Raw genomic sequence first — 21,867 nt, 5'->3', positions numbered from 1 at the left:
GTCTTCTGAAAGCTTCGAACCACCTCACAGGGCTTCCTTTCGAGATATTACAAGGAAGTGCCTATTTCTGTTGTCTCTCGCTACGGCGAAGAGAATCAGTGAGCTGCACGCCCTTGAGTCACGAGTGGGCTTCAAAGGAGACTCTGCTATTTGTTCGTTCTAGACTCTCTTTCTTGCGAAGAATGAGAATCCCTCAAAACCCTGGCCCAGGAGCTTCGAGGTAAAAGGCCTGGCTAGTCTAGTAGGCAGAGAGGTCTCTTTGCCCGGTCAGAGCGCTTAAATTCTATATGGACAGAAAGAAACAGATGGGGGGTTCGCAACACGGTCTATGGTGCTTGGTAAAGGACCCAAAACGACCGATTGTCGAAGAATGCCTTGGCCTTCTTTGTAAGAAGCGTTATTACGGAGGCGAATAAGAACTGCCCAGATGACTCTTTTAAACTCTTGAGAGTGAGAGCTCACGAAGTAAGAGCTGTCACGACGTCTATTGCCTTCCAAAGAAATATGTTGCTGAAGAATATCTTAGAAGCAACATATTGGAGGTGCAACTCGGTGTTTGCATCTCATTACTTGAAGGACGTGCGAGTAACGTATGAGAAATGTTTTTCTCTAGGTCCGTTTGTGTCAGCGCAGACGGTTCTGGGTATTGGAGCAAGCGCCGATCCTTAATTTTGTGTACGTAACCCTCTTGTCTGATACTTTCTTGGCTTCCTGCTGGAAGAAGTGTCAGATGTCGCACAGGCGCCTGTCGCTTCGGTTCAGTAAGGAACTCGAGTGGTATCTGTCTATTAGAGGGGTACAAAAATTTTTTTTTTTTTGTACTTTAGTGTGTGCGTATTGACTGTGTAATTCGAGTTATGGGTTGTTTGTGAAGAGTTTGGGGGATAACTCTTGGCAATCTTAGAACTAACACAGGTTGTATATTCATTACAGTGATATTCGTGATTAGTTAAGGAATCCCGAGAGCACGGAGAGCCCTTTCCGCCCCCTGAGCAGCCTTTCGCCCCACCCAATCAGGCCCGCAGATTGTGCCCTGGTGTGGAGGGCCGGGAAGTGTGGGGCCTTTCGGTCCTCTGTAGAGGTTGATCCTCATGAATTTTGCACTCTGTGTCAAGGGCGAGAATGCTCTCGCACCGAGCCGTGTGATGTATGTGTTGTATGGTCGGAGGAGCAGTGGGAGCACTATGGGGGGAGGAAGAAACCGCGTAAGCTGGCCAAGGAATCATCGGTGGGTTCTCCTGTTACTCCTTTGGTTACAGACACCTCTTCCTCTTTTCTCCCTCCATCGCAGCTCCCTCGTATGGCTCCTTCTCCTTCGTTCCGTGACGACCGGTTCGAGTCTTTCCCGATCCCCTCCCTGAAGGACTTCACTGATAATGATGCAGATGAGATGCTGCTTTGTCCTGTGAGGGCGCTATGGCGCTATCTGAAGAGAACTCGACACCTCAGGCCTGAGTGCTGACGCCTCTTCGTTAGCACTGGGGTTACCAAGAAAGAGGTTTCCAAGAACACTTTCTTTCTGGCTGTGTGAGGTGATCAGGAGGGCGTACGACATGGATGGTAGTGACGACACCCGTACCCTTTGTCCGAGAGCTCACGAAGTCAGAGGTATTGGTCCTTTGCTTGCGTTCCGCAAGAACCTCTCCATGGTGCAGGTTCTGAAGGCAGGGGTTTGGGCCAACCAGACCACCTTACTTCCATCTACCTTCTGGATATCACCCACAGGTCCTTGGACACCTTTTCCTTGGGACCCGTGGTGGCTGCTCTAACAAGTGTTTAGTCTACCCAGCACCCGAGCGGACAGAACAGCATCGCATCCTTGTGTGACTGCATGAATGGACGAGTGAAAGAGAGTGTGACTGGCTTCTCTTCCTCCTTCCTTCTTCCTCCTCTACCTGTGTGTAGAGGGCCGCGGTCGTCACTATGCTGAACAGGAAGCAGATGCAGGTAAGCTACACGACTGAGCTCCATCCTATCCCTTTCAGTAGGGATAGGAGTTTTTATGCATTCAACTTACCTGTCAGATATATACTTAGCTATAGACTCCGTCGTCCCCGATAGAAATTTGAATTTCGCGGCACACTCTACAGGTAGGTCAGGTGATCTACCGCCCCGCCGCTGGTGGCGGGAATAGGAATCATTCCCGTTTTCTAAGACAGATTTTCTCTATCGGCCGTGACAGCAACATTGTTGTTGTTACTCCTGATTTGATTTTCGTGTTTTTTCATCGCTATTGATCTTCTAAGCCGGTTATTTTGGTGACGTATTGGATCTTTGGTTTGGCATACTCTTTCGTGGACTGTTATTTGGACTTGGTTTTTGGATATTTCTCATAATGTCGGATTCTAGCTTTACGGTTAGAAGACAGTGTGTAAATGAGGGATGCATGGTGAGGCTACTGAAAGCTTCGGTAGATCCTCACACAGTTTGTAAGGGGTGTAGAATGAATGAATGCTCAATATCTAACACCTGTGATGAATGTGTAGGTTTGAACGAGGAAGAATGGAAGAATTTAAATTCCTATTTAAGGAAATTGGATATGGATAGGGCTAGGAAGGCTTCCTCCAGAAGCGGAAGTCGGTCTCGTTCTAACGAGTCAATTAAATTAACACCTAACCCTACTGTATCTTCTTCCTCTTGTACTAAGACTGCAAATCCAGCAACGGAAATTGCAGATCTTAAAGCTGCACTGCAAAGGATGGAACGTAAAATGCTGACGTTACAAGGTAAGCACAGTGATAGGTATTTAAGTGTCCCTAGTGCAGTGGAGGGTGCGTCTGATCGGCTTCATCTCGCTCCCAGGCCTAGACCTCTTCCAACCTCACAGGCCCAGAGGAGAAGGAATGTCAAAAGCCTTACGGAGGTTATGGAGAATCCCCACCGATCAGGCGTCCCCTCGGCAGATTCTGTGACGACCCGAACTGCCAAGGATCGCTACCGAAAAAGCATCCTAAAACAGTGTTTTTCGTCTTCAGATTCTTCACTTAATGTAAGGGGCTGGAGCTCTGATGAACTGTCACGCCCCTTAAAAAGGAGTTGGAAAGCTCCAACTTTGAATTCAAGCCCTGAGCTTTTCTCGGATGGACTCTCCATGTGAAAGGAAGAAAAAGCAAATAATTCCTAAACGTGAATCGGAGCCCCCTTCCTATTCTAGACCTCCTTCACCTGAATCGGGAAAGAGAAAGAGAATGCTGCTGCGAAAAATTCTACTGAATGTACAGGAGCAGCGCTCCGCTTTAGTAGGAGGTTTTTACGAAGGAGACTCCCAGAAGAAAGGACTCTTTCCTTCCGATAAAGAGAACAAAGGGAAGGAAAGAAGAAACGAACGTAAAAGTTGCGGATTCTACTCGGATGAGTATGAAGAATGCGCCAAAAGCGCCAACCTGGCGCAATGCGACAGATGCACCAGATGCGCTAGAAGCTCCATATGAGTCAGAAGAGCCAGAAGCGCCAGAAGCTTCAGAAGCGCCAGCCTGGCGCAATGCGCCAGAAGCGCCACCCTGCCGAAATGCGCCAGAAGCGCCAGCCTGGCGCAAGGAGCCACGAGCGCCAACCTGGCGCAATGAGCCACAAGCGCCAACCAAGAGCAATGAGCCAGAAGCGCCATCCAGGCGCCAGAGGATACGGACTCCTTCCAAAAGACAATTAGCCAGGAGGTTTTGTCTAGCTTTCGGAAGGATAAACCTTTACCTGACAGGGAATCTAGGTGCCGCACAGGCGGGCCGTAGCCCTTGTCAGGATATGGGTGGTTCCGGGGAAAGCGATAGGAGAGACATCCTTCCTCTGACAGGAGAGAAAGGTGCCGCACAGGCGGGCCGTCGCTCTTGCCAGGAGAAGGATAAGGTCGTGTTTCAGGATCAAACCTATCTCTCGTAGGGACGCAAGTTGCCCGCACAGGCGGCCGCGTTCTTGCTGTTGAGAGTGGCTGTGGGCAGATGTTGCAAGAGACCCGTCTCCTATTGAAAATAAACAATCCTCTTCGGAAATGGAGTTGGATTTGGAAGAAGTTTCGGACTCGGAAGACCACTTGGCTCCAGGCTTGTCAGATTACAAGACGCTGGCAGCCCTCTTACTTCAAGAGTTTGGGGACTCTTTAAGCCCTACTGCTCCTCCTTCTCCGAGATCTTTATTTACAAGTACTAAGGTCTCGAAGCCATCATCTTTCATTAAAATGAAGCCAACCATTTCCATGAATAAGGCTCTCCGATTCGTAGGAAATTGGTTTAAATCCAAGGAGAAGGCGGGGAAGACAGGTCTTTGCCTGCCATCTTCCAAACTATCAGGAAAGAAGGGAATCTGGTACGAGACGGGCGAATCACTGGGTCTAGCTCTCCCTACCACTGCCAAAGCAGATTTTTCGAATCTAGTGGATTCGTCAAGGAGACAAGCCTTGTCATCGGCAAAGATCACATGGGGGACTTCTGAGATGGACCATCTCCTCAAGGGATGTTTAATGTCGTTAGAAGTTTTTAACTTCTTAGACTGGTCCCTTGGGGTGTTGGCCAAGAAGACTCAAGAGAATGAATCTCTTAGCCCAGAAGTCCTTTATAGTGTACTGTCCCACATGGACAAAGCGGTTCAAGATGGATCAGGAGAGGTGGCCTCGCTTTTTGGAACTGGAATTCTGAAGACGAGAGTCTTATTTAGTTTCCTTTCTGCGACAGCAGTTACTCCCATTCAGAGGACATCTCTTCTTTATGCTCCTCTTTCGGACCAATTGTTTCCTGCACAACTAGTGAAGGACATTTCTCATTCTTTGACAGAAAAGGCCACGCAAGATCTCTTGGCCCAATCTCCAAAGAAATCAAGGACTTCGGTTCCTGTTAAGAGAGAGAATCGTACTCCTCAACAGCCCTTTCGAGGGAGCTCCTCTTTCCAGACCCTCCTTTAAGAAGAGAGGAATACAGAAGAGAGGTAGTCTTCATTCAGACTTATCAAGAAAACAAAATGAGGGACACCTGTCCTTCAAGCACCGGTAGGAGCCAGACTTCGGAAATTTGCCGAAGAATGGACTCTGAGAGAGGCAGAAAGATGGTCCCTTTCAGTGGTAACGAAGGGATGTATGATCCCCTTTCGAGACAGGCCTCCTTAACAACGAACACCCGAGGGAACTGTCAGCCCAATACAGGGACCCTGCCAACAAAGAAGCATTATTGCAACTGGTTAGAACAGATGTTGCAAAAGGAGGCCATCGAATTGGTTTGGGATCCGCATTCCCGAGATTCTACAACCGTCTTTTTTCTGGTTCCGAAATCCTCGGGTGGTGGAGAACCGGTCCTGGATGTGAGCGCATTGAATCGATTTGTAGAGAACACAAAGTTCTCTATGGAAACATCGAAATCGGTTCTTGCGGCTCTTCGTACAGGAGATTGGATGGTCTCCTTAGATCTACAGGATGCTTACTTTCATGTCCCCCTGCATCCATCATCGAAGAAATATCTCCGATTCATGATGCAGGGGAAAGTATTCCAATTCAGAGCCCTATGCTTCGGCCTGTCTACGGCCCCTCAAGTGTTCACGAGGCTAATGACGAATGTTGCGAGATGGCTACATCTAGAAGGGATAAATATACAGTGGTCCCCCCGTATTCGCGGGGGATGCGTACCAGACCCCCCGCGAATTATTAGAATCCGCGAATGTTTGGAACCCCTATAAAAATGCTAAAAACAGCCTATTTTGTTAGTTAAAACTTAAGAAAAACCACTAAAAATTTTCATACTTGGTTTTTTTCATAGTTTTATCACAAAAAGTGCATTTTATGATGAAATTGATAACAAAAACCAGGAATGGATATTTCCTCATAGAAAAATACCGCGAATGCGCGAATTTTCCGCGAATAATGCAGGGAAACGTTCCCGAGAGAAATCCGCGAATGTGTGAGTCCGCGAATCCGGAGAACGCGAATACGGGGGGTCCACTGTATCCCTTTATCTAGACGATTGGCTAATAAGAGCAAAATCGGAACTTCAGTGCTTGAAGGACTTGGAGAAGACTTTGGATTTGACAAAATCTCTGGGACTACTCGTGAACCCTCGAGAAATCACAATTGATCCCCAGACAGAACATAGTCTATCTGGGATACAGATGGATTCTCGGGTTTTCGGGCATTTCCATCACAAGAGAGAATTGCTCGAGGCTTAGAAAAAATCTCGACTTTCTTAGGGAAGAACGGACCTCGGCGAGGGAATGGCTCAGTCTGCTGGGCACCCTTTCCTCGTTAGAGCAGTTTCATTTCCCTAGGGAGATTAAATCTCAGACCTCTGCAGTTTTATCTCAAACAAATGTGGAGTCAAAAGACAGGAGACTTGTCAGACTGTTTTCCCATTCAACAGGGGATAAAATCCGACCTGAAGTGGTGGTTAACCCCATTAACAAAGAACGAAGGGGTGTCCCTCTTGATTCGGAACCCTCACCGAGTGTTGTTTCCGATTGCCTCGGAAACCAGGTTGGGGAGCAACACTGGGTCCAAAGGAAGTGGCGGGTACCTGGACCAAACACAGGCTATACTGCACATCAATGCGAAGGAACTCCTGGCGATTCATCTATCCCTGGAATACTTCGAAGTGGAAGTCAGAGGAGTGGTAGTTCAAGTCAATTCCGACAATACCACAGCTCTGGCTTACATCCGGAATCAAGGGGCACTCAGCTCTTTCTCACTGAAAAACGAAATAGCGAGAGAGAGAGCGACCTCAGCGGCGTGGTTGTATGGATTAGCTTTCCACCTCGGTGGTCGCGGGTTCGATTCTCGGCCATTCCATTGAGGAGTGAGAGATGTGTATTTTTCTGGTGATAGAAGTTTCACTCTCGACGTGGTTCGGAAGTCACGTAAAGCCGTTGGTCCCGTTGCTGAATAACCACTGGTTCCATGCAACGTAAAAGCACCATACAAAACAAAAAGAAATAGCGAGAGATCTATTAACCTGGACAGAGGTAACGGGGCATAATTCTGCGGACAAGATTTGTTCAAGGGGTAAAAAACCTAAGGGCAGACAGGTTGAGCAGAAAGAACCAGGTACTCCCGACAGAGTGGATGCTCCACTCAGAAGTCTGCAGACAAATGTGGTCCCTCTGGGGAAGACCCCAGATCGACCTGTTTGCCACGTTCCTCTCCAGGAAGATAGACAACTTCTGCTCGCTAGAAGAAGATCCCAGAGCCAACGCGATCGATGCTTTCCTCATGGATTGGTCAGGCATAGACGCCTACGCCTTTCCCCCCATTCAAATTGCTGGGGGAAGTACTAAGAAAATTTGTGGCATCGGAGGGAACAGACTAATTCTAATTGCTCCCTTCTGGCCTTCCCGAAACTGGTTCACAGAGGTACTGGGAATGGACGGTGGACTTCCCCAGATCTTTACCAAACAGACAGATCTGCTCAGACAACCCCACTTCGAGAGGTTCCACAAAAACATCCAAAGTCTCTCCCTGACTGCCTTCGACTATCGAAAGACTGGTCAGAGCGATGAGGCTTTTTCAAAGAAAGTGGGCAACTGCAATTGCTAGAGCCCGCAGAGCCTCTACCTTGCGGGTCTACCAATCGAAGTGGGAAGTTTTCCGTAGATGGTGTAGGTCGAAGAAGCTGTCCTCTTCCAATACCTCTGTGACCGAAATCGCGGATTTTCTCCTCTTCTTAAGAGAAGAGTCGAAATTGGCCGTATCCACTATCGGGATATAAGAGGATGCTCTCAGCTGTTTTTGTTTTTAGAAACAGAGGGCTGAATCTGGAAAATAATAAGGATCTTCATAATCTCATCAGGTCTTTCGAGACTACGAAATTGAGATCTTCTATTCCCCCGAGTTGGAACCTTGACGTAGTCCTAAAATTCTGATTTCAGGACAGGTTCGAACCTCCAGATAAAATCTCATTCAGAGATCTTACTAGTAAATGCATATTCCTGTGGCTCTCAGCAACTGCTAAGAGGATCAAGTGAATTGCATGCTTTGGACTCTCCGGGTGGGATTATTGTAAAGAGACTCGGCTGTTATTATGGGCTCAGCTCGTGTCGGCATATGAAATATCCTTAAGTTCATTATTTCTAGGTAAAATTATCCTAAAATTACCAGAGAAAAAATAAAAATCAAGAAAATGTCAGTTAAACTGACTCGCTCACTCTATAAAAGAAGTGGTCGGTATGGAAATATGGGGCGAGATGGGGATCACTACCACGAGTTCATTTACCATTTAGACCTATCCCTTCCATCAAAAATAAATTGAAAAAATATAAATAAAATAAAACCCCCACCTGAGAGAGCTGATACTAAAAGGGTGATGCGTCCGCTACTACTACTACGACTGACGGCCAAGCGGGAGAGCAGCGACCTCTAGCGGTCATCCTTAATTATTAGAGCGACAACGCTAGTTGCATCTTTTTTGACTCGTGTTGTTTTCGCTTCTTGGGATTTATCCTTTCAACGATGGAACGTGCTGCTATCGCTTCGGCTAAGTTAAGTGCCTCATAAGTAATAATTTTTGTATTCCAGTCTTCCAGGGACCAGTATTTTCCGTTTTTTAGGTCATATACGGTTCTCCCGGTTGACTCGTGGCGGCCATGAGCCGCCTCATGTTGTTAAGATTTCCCCGGTCTTCCACACTGGGACATCTTATGCTTATGGGCTCTATGTTACGTTCATCGTCTTATTACATCGTATTTTAGATTTAGGACACAGCCCATCCCTTTTACCTTTTATCTCTTAGTTTGGTATTTAGGGTCTATACTGTGTTTTTCTGGCCCAGCATCCCAGCTCTTGCTCTTCATCGGGCTACTGCTGGCTCCGAGTAGTCGACTGCTCTTCGGATCAGTTCGCCTCCTCCTGGGCTTCTTTCTCTTTTACTCAAGTGTCTCTTCTATCTTTTTACGATGTATTTTATTTATTTATCAGTGTTATTTAGGGTGTTAGGCTAGCCTAGGTGCCTTGTGCCATGTGTTGGTACAGTTTGGTTCACGTGGCCCCTCTGTGGTTGTGTTGCTATATCGCGTCCTAGGCACCTACGATCACGTGTCCCATTAGGCGCCTTACCCTCCCCTTCCCTCCCTTCCATGTGGTAGGGAGGGGGTCTGGTGGATCTCCTTGGTTGTCATGACAACCACCGTAGCCTACCTCCCTCTCCCTCCGAGGGGGCCAGAGGAGTTCTGTACCAGCTGGGGGCCAGGGTGGAACCACTTTTTTACCTTGTCTCGGGTACCGGGTTACCCGACGGGTAGTAGTAGGGAGGCGGGGGGGTAGGCCCACCCCCCTCTCTCTCTCGCCCGCGTGTTCACGCCGGGATTCCCTCCTTTCCCCCATTCCCAACCCTTCCCCTACCGTAACGGACAGAGCCCCCACTGAAAGCCGGGAGCCCCTTCGGTTAGAGGTCCATCTGGCTCCGCCAGCGGGCGGGGTGGGAATTACTAGTGGTCTATATTGCTTGCCTACTATATCCTGGTTTTCGCTACCGGAGGAGAGCTCGCTCCTTACCCGGGCACTCCTCTAGTAGTCGGAAAGAGTCATATCTCATTCTATAAGGATATACCCTTACTGATACGATAATTTATTGGTTATATTATAGTTTTACGTACTATCTCCGTCGTGGTTTCATGGCTCCTCACCACTCCTGGTTGAAACTTTTTTCCTGTCTCCGTCGTAAGCTGCAGACCCCAACCAACCGCCTATACTAACCACACGTATTGCGGCGGAGCACTAGTTTTTTAATCTAACTTACATGCTCCGGCATGCAGCGGAGTCTATGTTAGGCTGTAAGTGTGTACTCTGATACTCATGTATCTCTCCACTTACAGGCTACCAACTGCCAAGATCCAGGCTGTAACGCTGTTCTGTATGACCCCTGCGCCCATGAGGAATGTAGGACCCACGCCCCGTGTGCCACTACCCACAACGGGGATGATTGTTTGGCACCCTGAGGCATGCACCATCTGCTATGACCTCGTGAGTCAGCTTTTGGTGGGGTAAGTAAACTCCTTGACATATTTCCTGTTATCAATGATTTACCCTTAGTTTTAGCTCCTTTAACGTATCTCCGCCGCTAGAAGCTTCATATCGCCTTCTTTTTCAGGCTGCCGCCGTGAAAGAAGTCGCCCTAGCAACCCTGAAAAGCTTGGGTAGGCGGCTCGGCAAAACGCCGCCAAGGGCCAGCCTTACATTTTAGATAAGAAGCTGGCCATTCAGATCTTCCCCGGAGGCAAGGCGACGGGGTACGTTTACCCCATCTCAGCAGCCCCACTCATAGCTTCCATCCAGCAGGAGGTGCAGCAGGCGTTTGGGTCCGTTTCGACGCAGGAGCCTGTTCCAGACGTTGCTAACCTGGATCTTAATCTTGAGCCTATGGCGGTAGGTGCGGAGGATTTGTTGGTTGAGGTAGGTGTTTCAGGCGCTCAAGGTCTACCCTTGAGCGTTCCTGGATCTTCTTCCCCTGTTCCTTCTTCTTCCTCTTTTCAAGGCTTCACAGGATCTGAGATCCCTTCGCGTTCACCCGCTCTCTCTGTGCCCCCGAAGGTGAAGGGACAGAGAGAACAGAAGACCCTCCATAAGACGACTTCCAGAAGTCGTCGTCTTCTTCGGCTAGGAAGTCTACGACATCCTACGCCGACGCGGTGAAGGCTAAGCCTAGCTCTTCTCACTCGAAGAGCTCAAGAAGCAAGGCTTCTAAGGAGAAGGCCCGCGCTCCTGCCGAGCCAGTGCCTTCTCCGGCATCTACCGGATCTACTCCGGTAACTCCTGTTGGGGTGGCGGGACCTAGCTCTTTTGATCCCACCACTTTCTCAGCAGGAGTGTTGCAACAAGTGGGAGAGATGGTTGGCTCTCTCGGTACGAGATTTGAGCAAATGTTTGCTCAACTTTCTAGTACCATCAACCAATCTGGTCAATCAATACAAGACCTCTCTAACCGGGTTAGGGAGCATGATGACCGTTTCGCTGGCCTCACTCAGGCCCCTCAAGCGAACTCCCCTGTGGCAGGTACTGGTCTACTCCACTACCTCCTTATGAATCCCTACCCTACCCAGCCTTCTCTATGGATAACCCTTGGAGGGTGGCAGCTTATGCTCCCTTCAAGGATGGCATGATTTCCATTCCGGAGTGTGGAACAAGAAGGATTGAGGACTTCGAGTTCTACCCCCCCGGACTGACTCAGCCTTTCATAGGGTATGCTAGGCTTACGGTGACAGCTCTCAATAGGGAAGATAAAATCTCTAGGGAGACTGTGCTGTATAGTAGGGATCACAGCAGAGGGAATGGGTTCACTGCCTGGAGGATTGGGATTGTACCAATACCAAACTCCAGGCATTCAAGAGCCCCTTCACTATCTTTGCCACGGAGGAGGAGGCTTCTCTTCCATTCGCTACTAAGATAGTAGAAGCGACTCTCCAAGCAGTCCTTAAAGACGAGCCCATGCCACAATTGAGAGAGGCGGAATCAACATCTCCGCTCTTTCCGTCCTTCGGAGAATTGTGGGAGAACTACTGCCACTTTCTCAGTAGGTATAAGCTGAAACCAGACTGTGCGATGGACCAGTTGGCGAGAAGCTCCCGAGACTGCCTGATAGCCTTATTCAGGCAGAATTCGATGCCCGTACAAGATTTGGGAGATCACTTAACTCCCTTATCATCACGGAGATGGCTGCTCTTTCCTATGCTACGGAACCACTTTTTAAAATACTGGCTAAATCCCAGCTCCAGTCTGTTCAAGCTGATGCCTTCAACTTCTTTTCAGCTAGAAGGAATTGTCGAAAGCTTGTATTGCAGGAGGCAACTATTAGGCACGAGCCTAATAGGCTTCTAGCTTCCAGCATGTGGGGTGCGGACCTCTTCCCAGAAGCTTCTGTGAATGAGGTGCATCACGAGGATGCTAGGCTTAACCAGAGCCTTAGAGCCAGGTGGGGGGTATCTCTTCCAAAGGAAGCAAGAGAGCGCCCCTGCTGCTGGTAAGAAATTGAAGAAAACTGGTAGGAGGTTCCAACCCTACCAGAAACAGCAGCAACAACAGCACTTCGTCCAAGCTGTCCCAGTTACACAACAGGGGCAGCCTTCGACTTCTAAGCAGACGCAACCCATTCTCCTGTTGTCTCCTCAGAATCAGCCCTCGACCTCATACACCGTCTCGCCAGCTTTCAACTCAATGTATGAAAGCCAAGCCTTCCCAACCTTCAACAGGTTCTCTAGGGGAAGCAGAGCGAGAGGTCACTTTCGCCAACGAGGTACAGGAAGAGCTGCAAGAGGCAAGCACTTCAGAGGAGGGGGCGGAGGTCAACCCGCTCAACAACAGTGAGGCTCCCCAGGTAGGAGGGAGGCTGTTCCTCTTCCGTCACAGGTGGGGGTTCAGCAAATGGGCACAGAGCATCGTGTCCAAAGGATTGGGTTGGAGTTGGATCAAAGATCCTCCTCCAAACAGATCATTCTATCAGATACCATCAAAGGAGTTGACAGATTATGCGGAGGAACTCCTTCAGAAAGGAGCTATTGCGAGAGTCAAGCATCTAAAATTTCAAGGTCGCTTGTTCAGCGTGCCAAAGAAAGGCTCAACAAAAAGAAGGGTAATCTTAGACTTGTCAAAGCTAAACTCTTTCATTCGTTGCGACAAGTTCAAAATGCTGACCATCTCGCAGGTACGGACCTTACTTCCCCGTGGGCCGTCACCACCTATCGATCTTACAGACGCATACTATATATCCCTATAGCCAGACACTTCCGTCCATTCCTAGGCTTCAAACTAGGAAACCAGACGTTCTCCTTCAAAGTGATGCCCTTCGGTCTGAATATAGCCCCCAGGGTATTCACGAAAATAGCAGAAGTGGTAGTTCAACAATTGATGAGCACAAGGGATAATGGTAGTAGCGTACCTCGATGATTGGTTAATCTGGGCACCAACTGTCGAGGAATGCCTCAAAGCCACAAAGAAGGTAGTACAATTCCTGGAACTTCTGGGGTTCCAGATAAACAAAACGAAATCCAGACTCACTCCGGGAGTCTCGTTTTCAGTGGTAGGAATCCAATGGGATTTATCTCCCACAATCTGTCAATTCCGGTGGTCAAAAGGAAAGAAATAGCAAGTCCGTGAGGCAATTCTCAAAAGCAAACAAGCTTCAAGGAGAAACCAGGAAAGAATCCTAGGTTCCCTTCAGTTTGCCTCAGTGACGGACATCCTTCTGAAAGCAAGACTGAAAGATATAAATCGAGTTTGGCGGTCAAGAGCAAACGCCAAATCTTGGGACAAGTTGTCAGTGATCCCACAGATCCTTCGCAACCTGCTCCGTCCATGGACAAAAGTGAAGAATCTTGCCAAATTGGTACCCCTTCAATATCCCCTTCCGGTGTTAACCATTCACACGGATGCCTCCCTGTCCGGTTGGGGGGGATATTCTCAATTCAAGCAAGTTCAGGGGACTTGGTCCGTTCAATTCCGCCAGCTCCACATAAACGTGTTGGAAGCAATGGCAGTATTTCTTTACCCCGGAAGAGACTCCTTCCCCCACCAAAGAAGTCCATCTAAGGACTAGTTTGGACAGTGCAGTGGTAGTACATTGCATCAACAGAGGAGGGTCCAAATCCAAACACGTGAATCATGTCATGATAGCCATCTTTGCTCTAGCAGACAAGCACAAATGGCATCTATCTGCCACCCACTTGGCAGGGTAAGAAATGTGGGATAGCGGACGCACTGTCCCGGTCAGTCCCTCTGGAGTCAGAATGGTCCCTAGACGACAGGTCATTCGAGTGGATTTGTCAGAGAGTCCCAGGTCTCCAAGTAGATCTCTTCGCCTCACAAGCGAACCACAAGCTCCCTTGCTATGTGGCCCCCAACCTGGACCCTCTGGCTTATGCCACGGACGCTCTGTCGTTGGATTGGAATCAATGGAAGAAAATCTATGTATTTCCTCCAGTGAATCTTCTTTTGAAAGTTCTGAGCAAGCTGAGGACTTTCAAGGGACTAGTAGCTCTGATTGCTCCAGATTGGCCAAAAAGCAACTGGTATCCTCTGCTTCTGGAGTTGGGTCTCCGACCTCAACGGATTCCCAATCCCAAGCTGTCGCAACCAGTACAAATGAGGACTGTGTTCGCTTCCTCAGGAATTCTTCAGACCCTAACTTTATGGATTTCATGAAGTTTGCGGCTAAAAAAGATGCTAACATTGATCCACAAAACATCCTCTTTCTGGAATCAGATAAAAGGGAGTCAACTATTAGACAATATGACTCAGCGGTTAAAAAGTTAGCATCCTTCCTGAAAGAATCAAACACTACAACCATGACAGTTAACTTAGCTATATCCTTTTTCAGAGCCTTTGTTGAAAAAGGTTTTAGCAAGCCTAGCACCATTACTACTAATAAATCGGCTTTGAAGAAAATCTTTCAGTTGGGTTTCCAAATAGACTTAACAGAATCTTACTTTATGTCCTATATCCCAAAGCCTGTGCTAGACTTAGACCTTCTCAAAGGCCTACTTCAGTTTCATGGTTCTTAAATGATGTCCTCAAACTAGCCTCAGATACTGACAACTCCGTCTTGCACATTTATAATGCTACTAAGAAAGACGTTATTTTTGTTAAGCCTGGCTTCAGGAGCCAGAATTTCAGAATTGTCGGCTCTATCCAGAGATGCGGGTCATGTAGAATTTCTCCCCTCAGGAAAAGTTCTACTTTCTCCGGATCGCAGCTTTTTAGCTAAAAACGAGGATCCCCTTGCAAGGTGGGCCCCTTGGAAAGTCATCCCACTTCCGCAAGATCCTTCTCTTTGCCCAGTATCAACTTTAAGAGCCTTTCTATCTCGTACATCCTCTAGTATCCTCAGGTCCTCTCTTTATGAGAGAAAAAGGTGGCACTTTATCAGTGAAAGGAATCAGGCAACAGATCCTTTACTTCATTAAACAAGCCAACCCTGAATCATTTCCAAAAGCACATGATATCAGAGGAGTAGCCACCTCAATTAATTATTTCCAACATATGAATTTTGAGGATCTTAAAAAGTATACTGGATGGAAATCACCGACAGTCTTTAAACGTCATTACCTGAAGTCCTTGGAATCTTTAAAATTTTCAGCAGTAGCAGTGGGAAACATAGTTTCTCCTGATGCAGAACACAGTAGTTGTAGTATAGATCCAGGTCTCCTTTCTACCTACCTCGTCCAACATGCCTCACCCTACTGCTATGCTCTTCGTGATACTCTAGCCTTAGCCGCTAGGATCTTATTGGTGGACTGCCCCTTTTTTTTTTTTGCTAGGGGCATCCACATTGTGTGCATATAATGTGCTTCAGTGTTTCTACCCTTATTTTTATGCTAGGGTAGAACACAACGAGTTTGTATATTTTGTAAATAATACTTAATTTAGTGAATCATTATATATTGTTCTAATTACCATTATACTATTATGTGCTACCAATTTCTAGTAATAAGCTAATTTTAAGTACTTTATGTTAATATGGTATAATTGACCTACCATTATTTAGTATAATCTAGTTTTAAGTACTTTTTGTTAGTATGCTGTAATGAGTCTTGATTCACTTATATTATTCAATCTTTTTTACTATTTGGTTTCATTTGTCCTTTTATTCATCTTGTCTGTTTCTCTGGTACTATTTCATAGGCCGACACGAGCTGAGCCCAGAAAAAGGGATTTTGACGTAGGAAAAAATCTATTTTCCGGTGATTGGCTCGTGGTTCGCCCTATGAAACCCACCCTGTTCTTCTTTTTTCACCCCCCACCCTGCAGGACAAGATGTTCATCTATTAAGGATGACCGCTAGAGGCGCTGCTCTCCGCTTGGCGTCAGTAGTAGTAGTAGTAGCGGACGCATCACCCTTTAGTATCAGCTCTCTCAGGTGGGGGATTTTATGATGGAAGGTCTAAATGGTAAATGACTCGTGGTAGTGATCCCACTCACCCCTATTTCCATACCGACACTTCTTTTATAGAGTGAGCGAGTCAGTTTAACTGACATTTTCTTGATTTTATTTTTTCTCTGGTAATTTTAGGATAATTTTACCTAGAAATAATGAACTTAAGGATATTTCATAGGGCGACACGAGCCAATCACCCAGAAATAGATTTTTCCTACGTCAAAATCCCTTTTCTTTCCAGGATCTATTCCTAGCAAAGAATGAAAACCCTTCTAAACCTTGGTCTAGAAGTTTTGAAGTCAAGGGACTCTCTTCTCTGGTAGGTAGAGAGTTGGATCGGTCCCTTTGCCCAGTCAGGACCTTAAAATTCTATTAAAAAAGAAGACACAGCTTTAGGGATGTCGACAAAGTCTTTGGTGTTCGGTAAGAAACCCCAAAAGACCTATGTCAAAGAACGCACTGGCGTTCTTTGTCAGAAATGTGATTACCGAAGCTCACAGGAATTGCCAAGAGAACTCTTTAAAGCTGCTGAGAGTAAAAGCTCACAAAGTCCGGGCTGTGGCAACTTCCCTTTCTTTCACCAAGAATATGTCCATGAGAAACATTTTAGCAGCAACTTATTGGAGGTGCAATTCAGTATTTGCATCCCACACTATTTAAAGGATGTTAGAGTAACATACGATAAATGTTTTTCTCTTGGACCTTATGTATCAGCGGATACTATGCTGGGAAATGGAGCAGACGCTGATCCTTCATTTTGTTTTTATGTTTTTAATGATTATTTGTAATATTGTTGTTGAGTTGTGGGTTGCTTGAAAGGATGTTCGGGGATGACTCCTTTCAATCTTAGTACTAGCCCCAATTAGGATCAGGTGATCGGGATTAGTGTCGTGCTCTATGATCATGCCTAATAGGCAAGGTGTTTTGTCATGTAAGTGGATAGGACCCCATTGACAAAGATCCTAAGGCTCTGAAGCGTAAGTGGGTAAGACCCCTGTAACAGACCATCAAGAACTCTTAGCATGAGGTCACTACCTCGCTGAGGCTCTTGAAGCGATACGGGCTCCTAGGCAGTAGCCATGAAGTCTTTCGCTAGCACAGGTAGGAATCAAGGTTTTTTATTTTTATTACCTACAACATATGTTGTTTCCTGTCTATTTCAGTAAATTAGCTGTCTCTTACCCTCCGCCAAAGGTGCCAATCAGCTAAGTATATATCTGACAGGTAAGTTGAATGCATAAAAATGTTATTCTCATGATACAATAAAGTTTTATGCATACTTACCTGGCAGATATATACGGTGTATGGCCCACCCGACCTCCCCTCAGGAGACAGGTGGAAGAGAAAATTTGTCTTAGAAAACGGGAATGATTCCTATTCCCGCCACCAGCGGCGGGACGGTAGATCACCGGACCTACCTGTAGAGTGTGCCGCGAAATTCGAATTTCTATCGGGGACGACGGAGTCTATAGCTAAGTATATATCTGCCAGGTAAGTATGCATAAAACTTTATTGTATCATGACAATAACATGTTTATCCACCACTCCCCAACAAGGGGGGGAGTGGAAGCCAACAAGAGACAAACCCATGACTTCATTTTGGCTCTTGAAGTAGGAACTAGTTCTTGTGTATTTGCTATTTATAAGAGGTACGCTTGCCTCCCTCTTATAAATTTGGTCCAGAGGTCTGACCACTGATCCTGCGGTGCACACCCCGATCAGCTGGGCAGAGGCTAGGTTCCTTTTCTTTGCTCTTATGACCAGGGAGGGAACCAAGGTCGGACAAACACCAGTCTGTTCATAAGACTCAAATTCCACCCACCAATAAATGAGTCTTCCTATTGTTAAAGGACCAAGGGTTTGTACACGTATCGAAACAAATAACAATTTGTCGAAAATTGTATTTTTCCTAACTATACAAACCTGAGGTCCTCTACACATAGTCCCACTTCATGCCACCCCTCACTCTGCATTTCCTGGGCCCAAAGCAAAGTGATTCCTCTCCTCGCAGTCGAGCTGACCGCCAACTGCCGGACAAGTAGTTAACTACCGAACCCCCTTGTTCGATGCTTACGACCGGTTCAGCTGCCGCTAAGTACCTTCCTATTGTTAAAGGACCTCAGGTTTGTATAGTTAGGAAAAATACAATTTTTGACAAATTGTTATTTTGCATTTGGACCCTCTTTGTATGGACTTTTGTTGTTCCATAAGGAGGCACGCTCATTGAAAAGTATAGTCATAAAGCATACAACAGTAAAATTTTGTGGGGATGACTAGTAGTACAGGACTTTTGCCCAACATTAGTTGAGCAAGAATGTCAAGGACTTGCCCACAACTCGTTAAGGTTAGAGAGAAATACTGAAGTGTTGCCAGTATTTATGGTAATTTTGAAAAATATATTAACTTCTGCAAACAGCTCACTACAACTTGTGGGTTCCTGTCAATAGACAGTCTGTACCAGTGATGAGATCTTTCTCCTCTTCTCCATACAAGATACCTCAAGTAACATTTCCTACACCTTTACAAGAACAATCAAGACAATTTTAAACAGCATAGTTTTTATATAACAGTATTACGTATGTACATAATCTTTTTTGTGTACTTAGGGTAGGTAAAAGGGAAATACAAATGGACAGAAAACTATCTTTTTTAATAATTTCAAATCCACTCAGTATTTGTCTTCCTTCTCTTCATTGAGATTATACACTATATACTATATGTATTTAATATAAGCTGGTTCTTTGTTGAAGCTTACAATCACTGTTTCTTGGTCACCTATGAGTTAGCATGTGTCCCCCTTTTTCCCTGGGGAGTGTTCTGTGTAGGTATATGCAGCTGCTAATGTTATGGAACTTTCTGTGCTGTGTTCATCCATAATTCGGAGGTTTAGGTATTAATGTGGCGATGTTTGTTGTCATTTCTTTTCTTAGGAACCATTCCTTGTTAGGAGGAGACATCTTTTGTATTAATACAAAAACAATCAAGTTGATGACAGATTTTTTTGTTAACTAATGTCCATCTAAAAAACAAGGCAGATTTATATAGTATTTAATTTAATTTCAGTAACTTAACAATGTTGTCATTAGAATTTATGAAAAGTAAAATGGATTTCAGGGGGAGTTTGCATTTACTGGTATTTGTATATTCAAAAGGTTTATGGTATTTTGTTGCATTTACTGGTATTTTTATATTCAAAAGGTTTACAGTATTTTGTTCCATAGTTATCCAGTATTTTGCATTCAACAGGAAAAGTTTACTGAACTGTGCTTCTTCACTGGTCGAAAAATTCCACACTGACATGACCATTCCTGGGGTTTACGTAGTTGAAGATAAAGCAGATGTAAGAGTCAACTTCAAAGGTAATTTTGTTGGTTTTAGGCAGAGCTGGTCTAAAGGAAGTTTATTTACTAGAAGTTTAATGAGAGGGATGTAGCTTGAGAATTATTTTGAAAACTTTTTCATGAGATCAGTTTACAGGGTAGCATTACATATTATAGATGATGGGTGATATGCAGTGATCATGTAACTATTATTTAGGTTTGGATCTTTTGCTCTCATGTGTTATAGTATCATTTGCTTCTATCTCTCTGTAATGATAAGCCATGAAAACAAAGGAAATTGTAATTTGTGTAATATTTTGGTGGTGTATTTTAAATCACTCATTCAATTTTTTAGCTTCAGTGTTTACTTTCCTGAACTTTGATGCCCAGTGCAAACAGTTATACTATTCATTACAGTTTATTTTATTGTCTCTTTATTCAATGTGATTAAAACCTATATTATTTTAATATTTTGTGTTCCTAGAACATACAAACACATTCTTGGCCCATACTACCTGGAAGGGTTTAGTGTTTGCTGACAATATGTTTGTTCCGACGCCATATACTTAACCCCAAACTACTTGTAGGAGAATCCTGGATGTCAATCCGGTACTGACCAGAAAAACTTGGTTATTCCCTCCTGACCCCCAGCCAGGTATGCCCTAGGGTCGAAGATCACGACCTCTGACCTGCAGTCCTTTCCTGGTCACTGTAGTGTTTACACGCTCCAGCTCAGCATCCATTTACCGGCCCGTTTCTCTTTGTCTTTCCTTGTGTGTAGTGTATGTGCCGCATGTGTGTGGTCTTTCGTTTCTTATGGAAGCTTCATCGCAACGGTGTTGCCCAGGTCCTGAGGGCAGGACCTGTGGGTCCTTCCTTTTGCCTTTTAAGATTGATCCCCATACTTTGTGTAGTAAGTGTTGGGGTCGGCCTTGTTCGGGGGAAGCTACATGTGTTAAGTGCGTCTCGTGGTCGGATCATCAATGGGATCTGGCCTCTACCAGGCGCAAGAAGAAGCCTCGTGCTCCAGCCAAGAAGGCTTCCTCGGAGGATCCACAGAGTAGGAGCACGAGCCGTGGCCTGGGAGGCCCTTCGCCGTTGCCTGCTCTCTCTCAGGATTACCCAGAAGGGCTTCAGGAGTGTTCCCCCGTCCCCTCCCAGCGATGGGACTTAAGTGAGTCGGTTGCCAGGTCTCCGCAAATGGCAGGACCCGAGCATTCTGTGATGAGAGGTGTACAGACAGGCAGTTCTATTTTTGCAGGAGTGTTGGGCTCGTGGTGGCCTGCGGGGCGCGCCTTCCATGGACGCGTTGGTTGCGGCACTACGCACCGCCAAGAGCTTGCCGCCAGCCACAGAGTGCGCCATTCTGGAGCAGGGTACACCGCTCAGTCCCCCCCTGGATCCCCGTGGGACTTTCCTCCTCCTCCATGCTCCCAGTCACTTCCCCAGAAGTGGGGGATCATCCAGGTAGACGTCGGGAGACGACGGATACTTCCGGTGTCCCCCCCGGCCCCTGGTTGGGCTCTCCTTGTACGCCGGGTAGGTCCCCCCTAAGGGAGGAGTCGTTCCTGCTGTGGGGCCCCTCCTTTCCCCCCACCGGGATAGAGGCTCCCGCTGACAGGGGGGCTCCGGGGGGGAGACCCTCCCCGTTTGCTCTCACTCCGATCACCCCCTGCCTGCTCCTCCCGCTCACCCCATTCACCCCGGGACAGGAGTTGCTGCAGAAGAGACATGAGGAGAGGTGGATCCTCAGAAGGGAGATCGTCATTGGGCGGTGCTCATACAGATTTTCGAGGAGGCGCTACTGTTCCAGGAGATACTACATGAGGAGTCAAGGGCATTCGTTCTCCTTCTCCCCGGAACGTAGGTCCAGATCTCGCCATCGTAGCCGGGACCGCAGGGGTCGGAGTAGGAGCTACCGTTGCCGGGACGACTTGCACAGTAGATGTCATCGCTCGCGGACCTCCACATCCCCGCGATTGGTTCCCAAGCGAGCCGCTCCCTCGAGGTCCCCCCGAGTGGGGGGCCTCCCCCATTCCCAGGGGTGTACCCCTGTGGCTCCGATGGATCTTGTGTCGGTTCCAGTGGCCCCAGCGGCCCCTGCTCCTGCCGACCAGGCTCCATCCGGCTGAAGACTTCCGCTCCCTCCCATCACACAGGAGAAGTGGAGCGTGCCGCTTCCGCACCCCCCCAGCAGGGCTCCTCCTTTGTCAGGGAGGTGGCCCATGACAGCCTCTCCAGGGTTGGGGGAGGGCCCTTCACCCCCGGGGGCGCCACAGTTAGCATTACAAGGCGCCAGTTCGATCCAACAATCCACTCCTCCCCCATCCCTGCAACCGGTGGCGGGGCCGTCCGCAGCAAGAGAAGACTTAGAGGAGGATGCCTTCGTGATCAACAGTTTGCAGAACTCCCTGGAGGTCCAAGGGGCTATGGGTGAAGGCTTGGCATTCCGCAGGGTTCTTGGGACTATCCAGGCACAGAGCAGTTTGGCGGAACCTCCTCCTCTCTCTCTCTCTCTCTCCCCTGCGGACTCCAGGAGACTCTTGGTGGTATGTCGCCTTTTCATGGGGAAGATAGAGTCCAAACCTTCCCCATCCCTTCCCCAAGCCCTCCACTCAAGTGGAGGAGGTGGTGGCAGGACCCAAGAATTCCCTGAGGGCCCTGGGATCCGTGAAGCTCCTTCCAGCTGCCAAAGCCAGGCAGAGGAAGTTATACGTGCCGGA

The 21,867-nt window shown here is 47.2% G+C and overlaps 1 protein-coding gene across 1 annotated transcript in view; it reads left to right on the top strand.

Annotated features, from left to right (window-relative positions):
- The window catches only part of LOC135217873 (uncharacterized), a 43,809-nt gene extending 24,537 nt beyond the window's left edge, over window positions 1-19,272 (top strand). The window contains exon 4 of the mRNA XM_064253898.1: window positions 19,071-19,272. Within this exon, the coding sequence (XP_064109968.1) occupies window positions 19,071-19,257 (187 nt within the window). The 3' untranslated portion in view covers window positions 19,258-19,272. The remainder of the gene's footprint in view (window positions 1-19,070) is intronic.
- The last annotated feature ends 2,595 nt before the right edge of the window (window positions 19,273-21,867 follow it).

This window comes from Macrobrachium nipponense, chromosome 19, assembly GCF_015104395.2.
Source record: "Macrobrachium nipponense isolate FS-2020 chromosome 19, ASM1510439v2, whole genome shotgun sequence".
In the NCBI taxonomy this organism is placed as follows: Eukaryota; Metazoa; Arthropoda; class Malacostraca; order Decapoda; family Palaemonidae; genus Macrobrachium; species Macrobrachium nipponense.
This window is presented reverse-complemented; position numbering and strand designations above follow the sequence as displayed.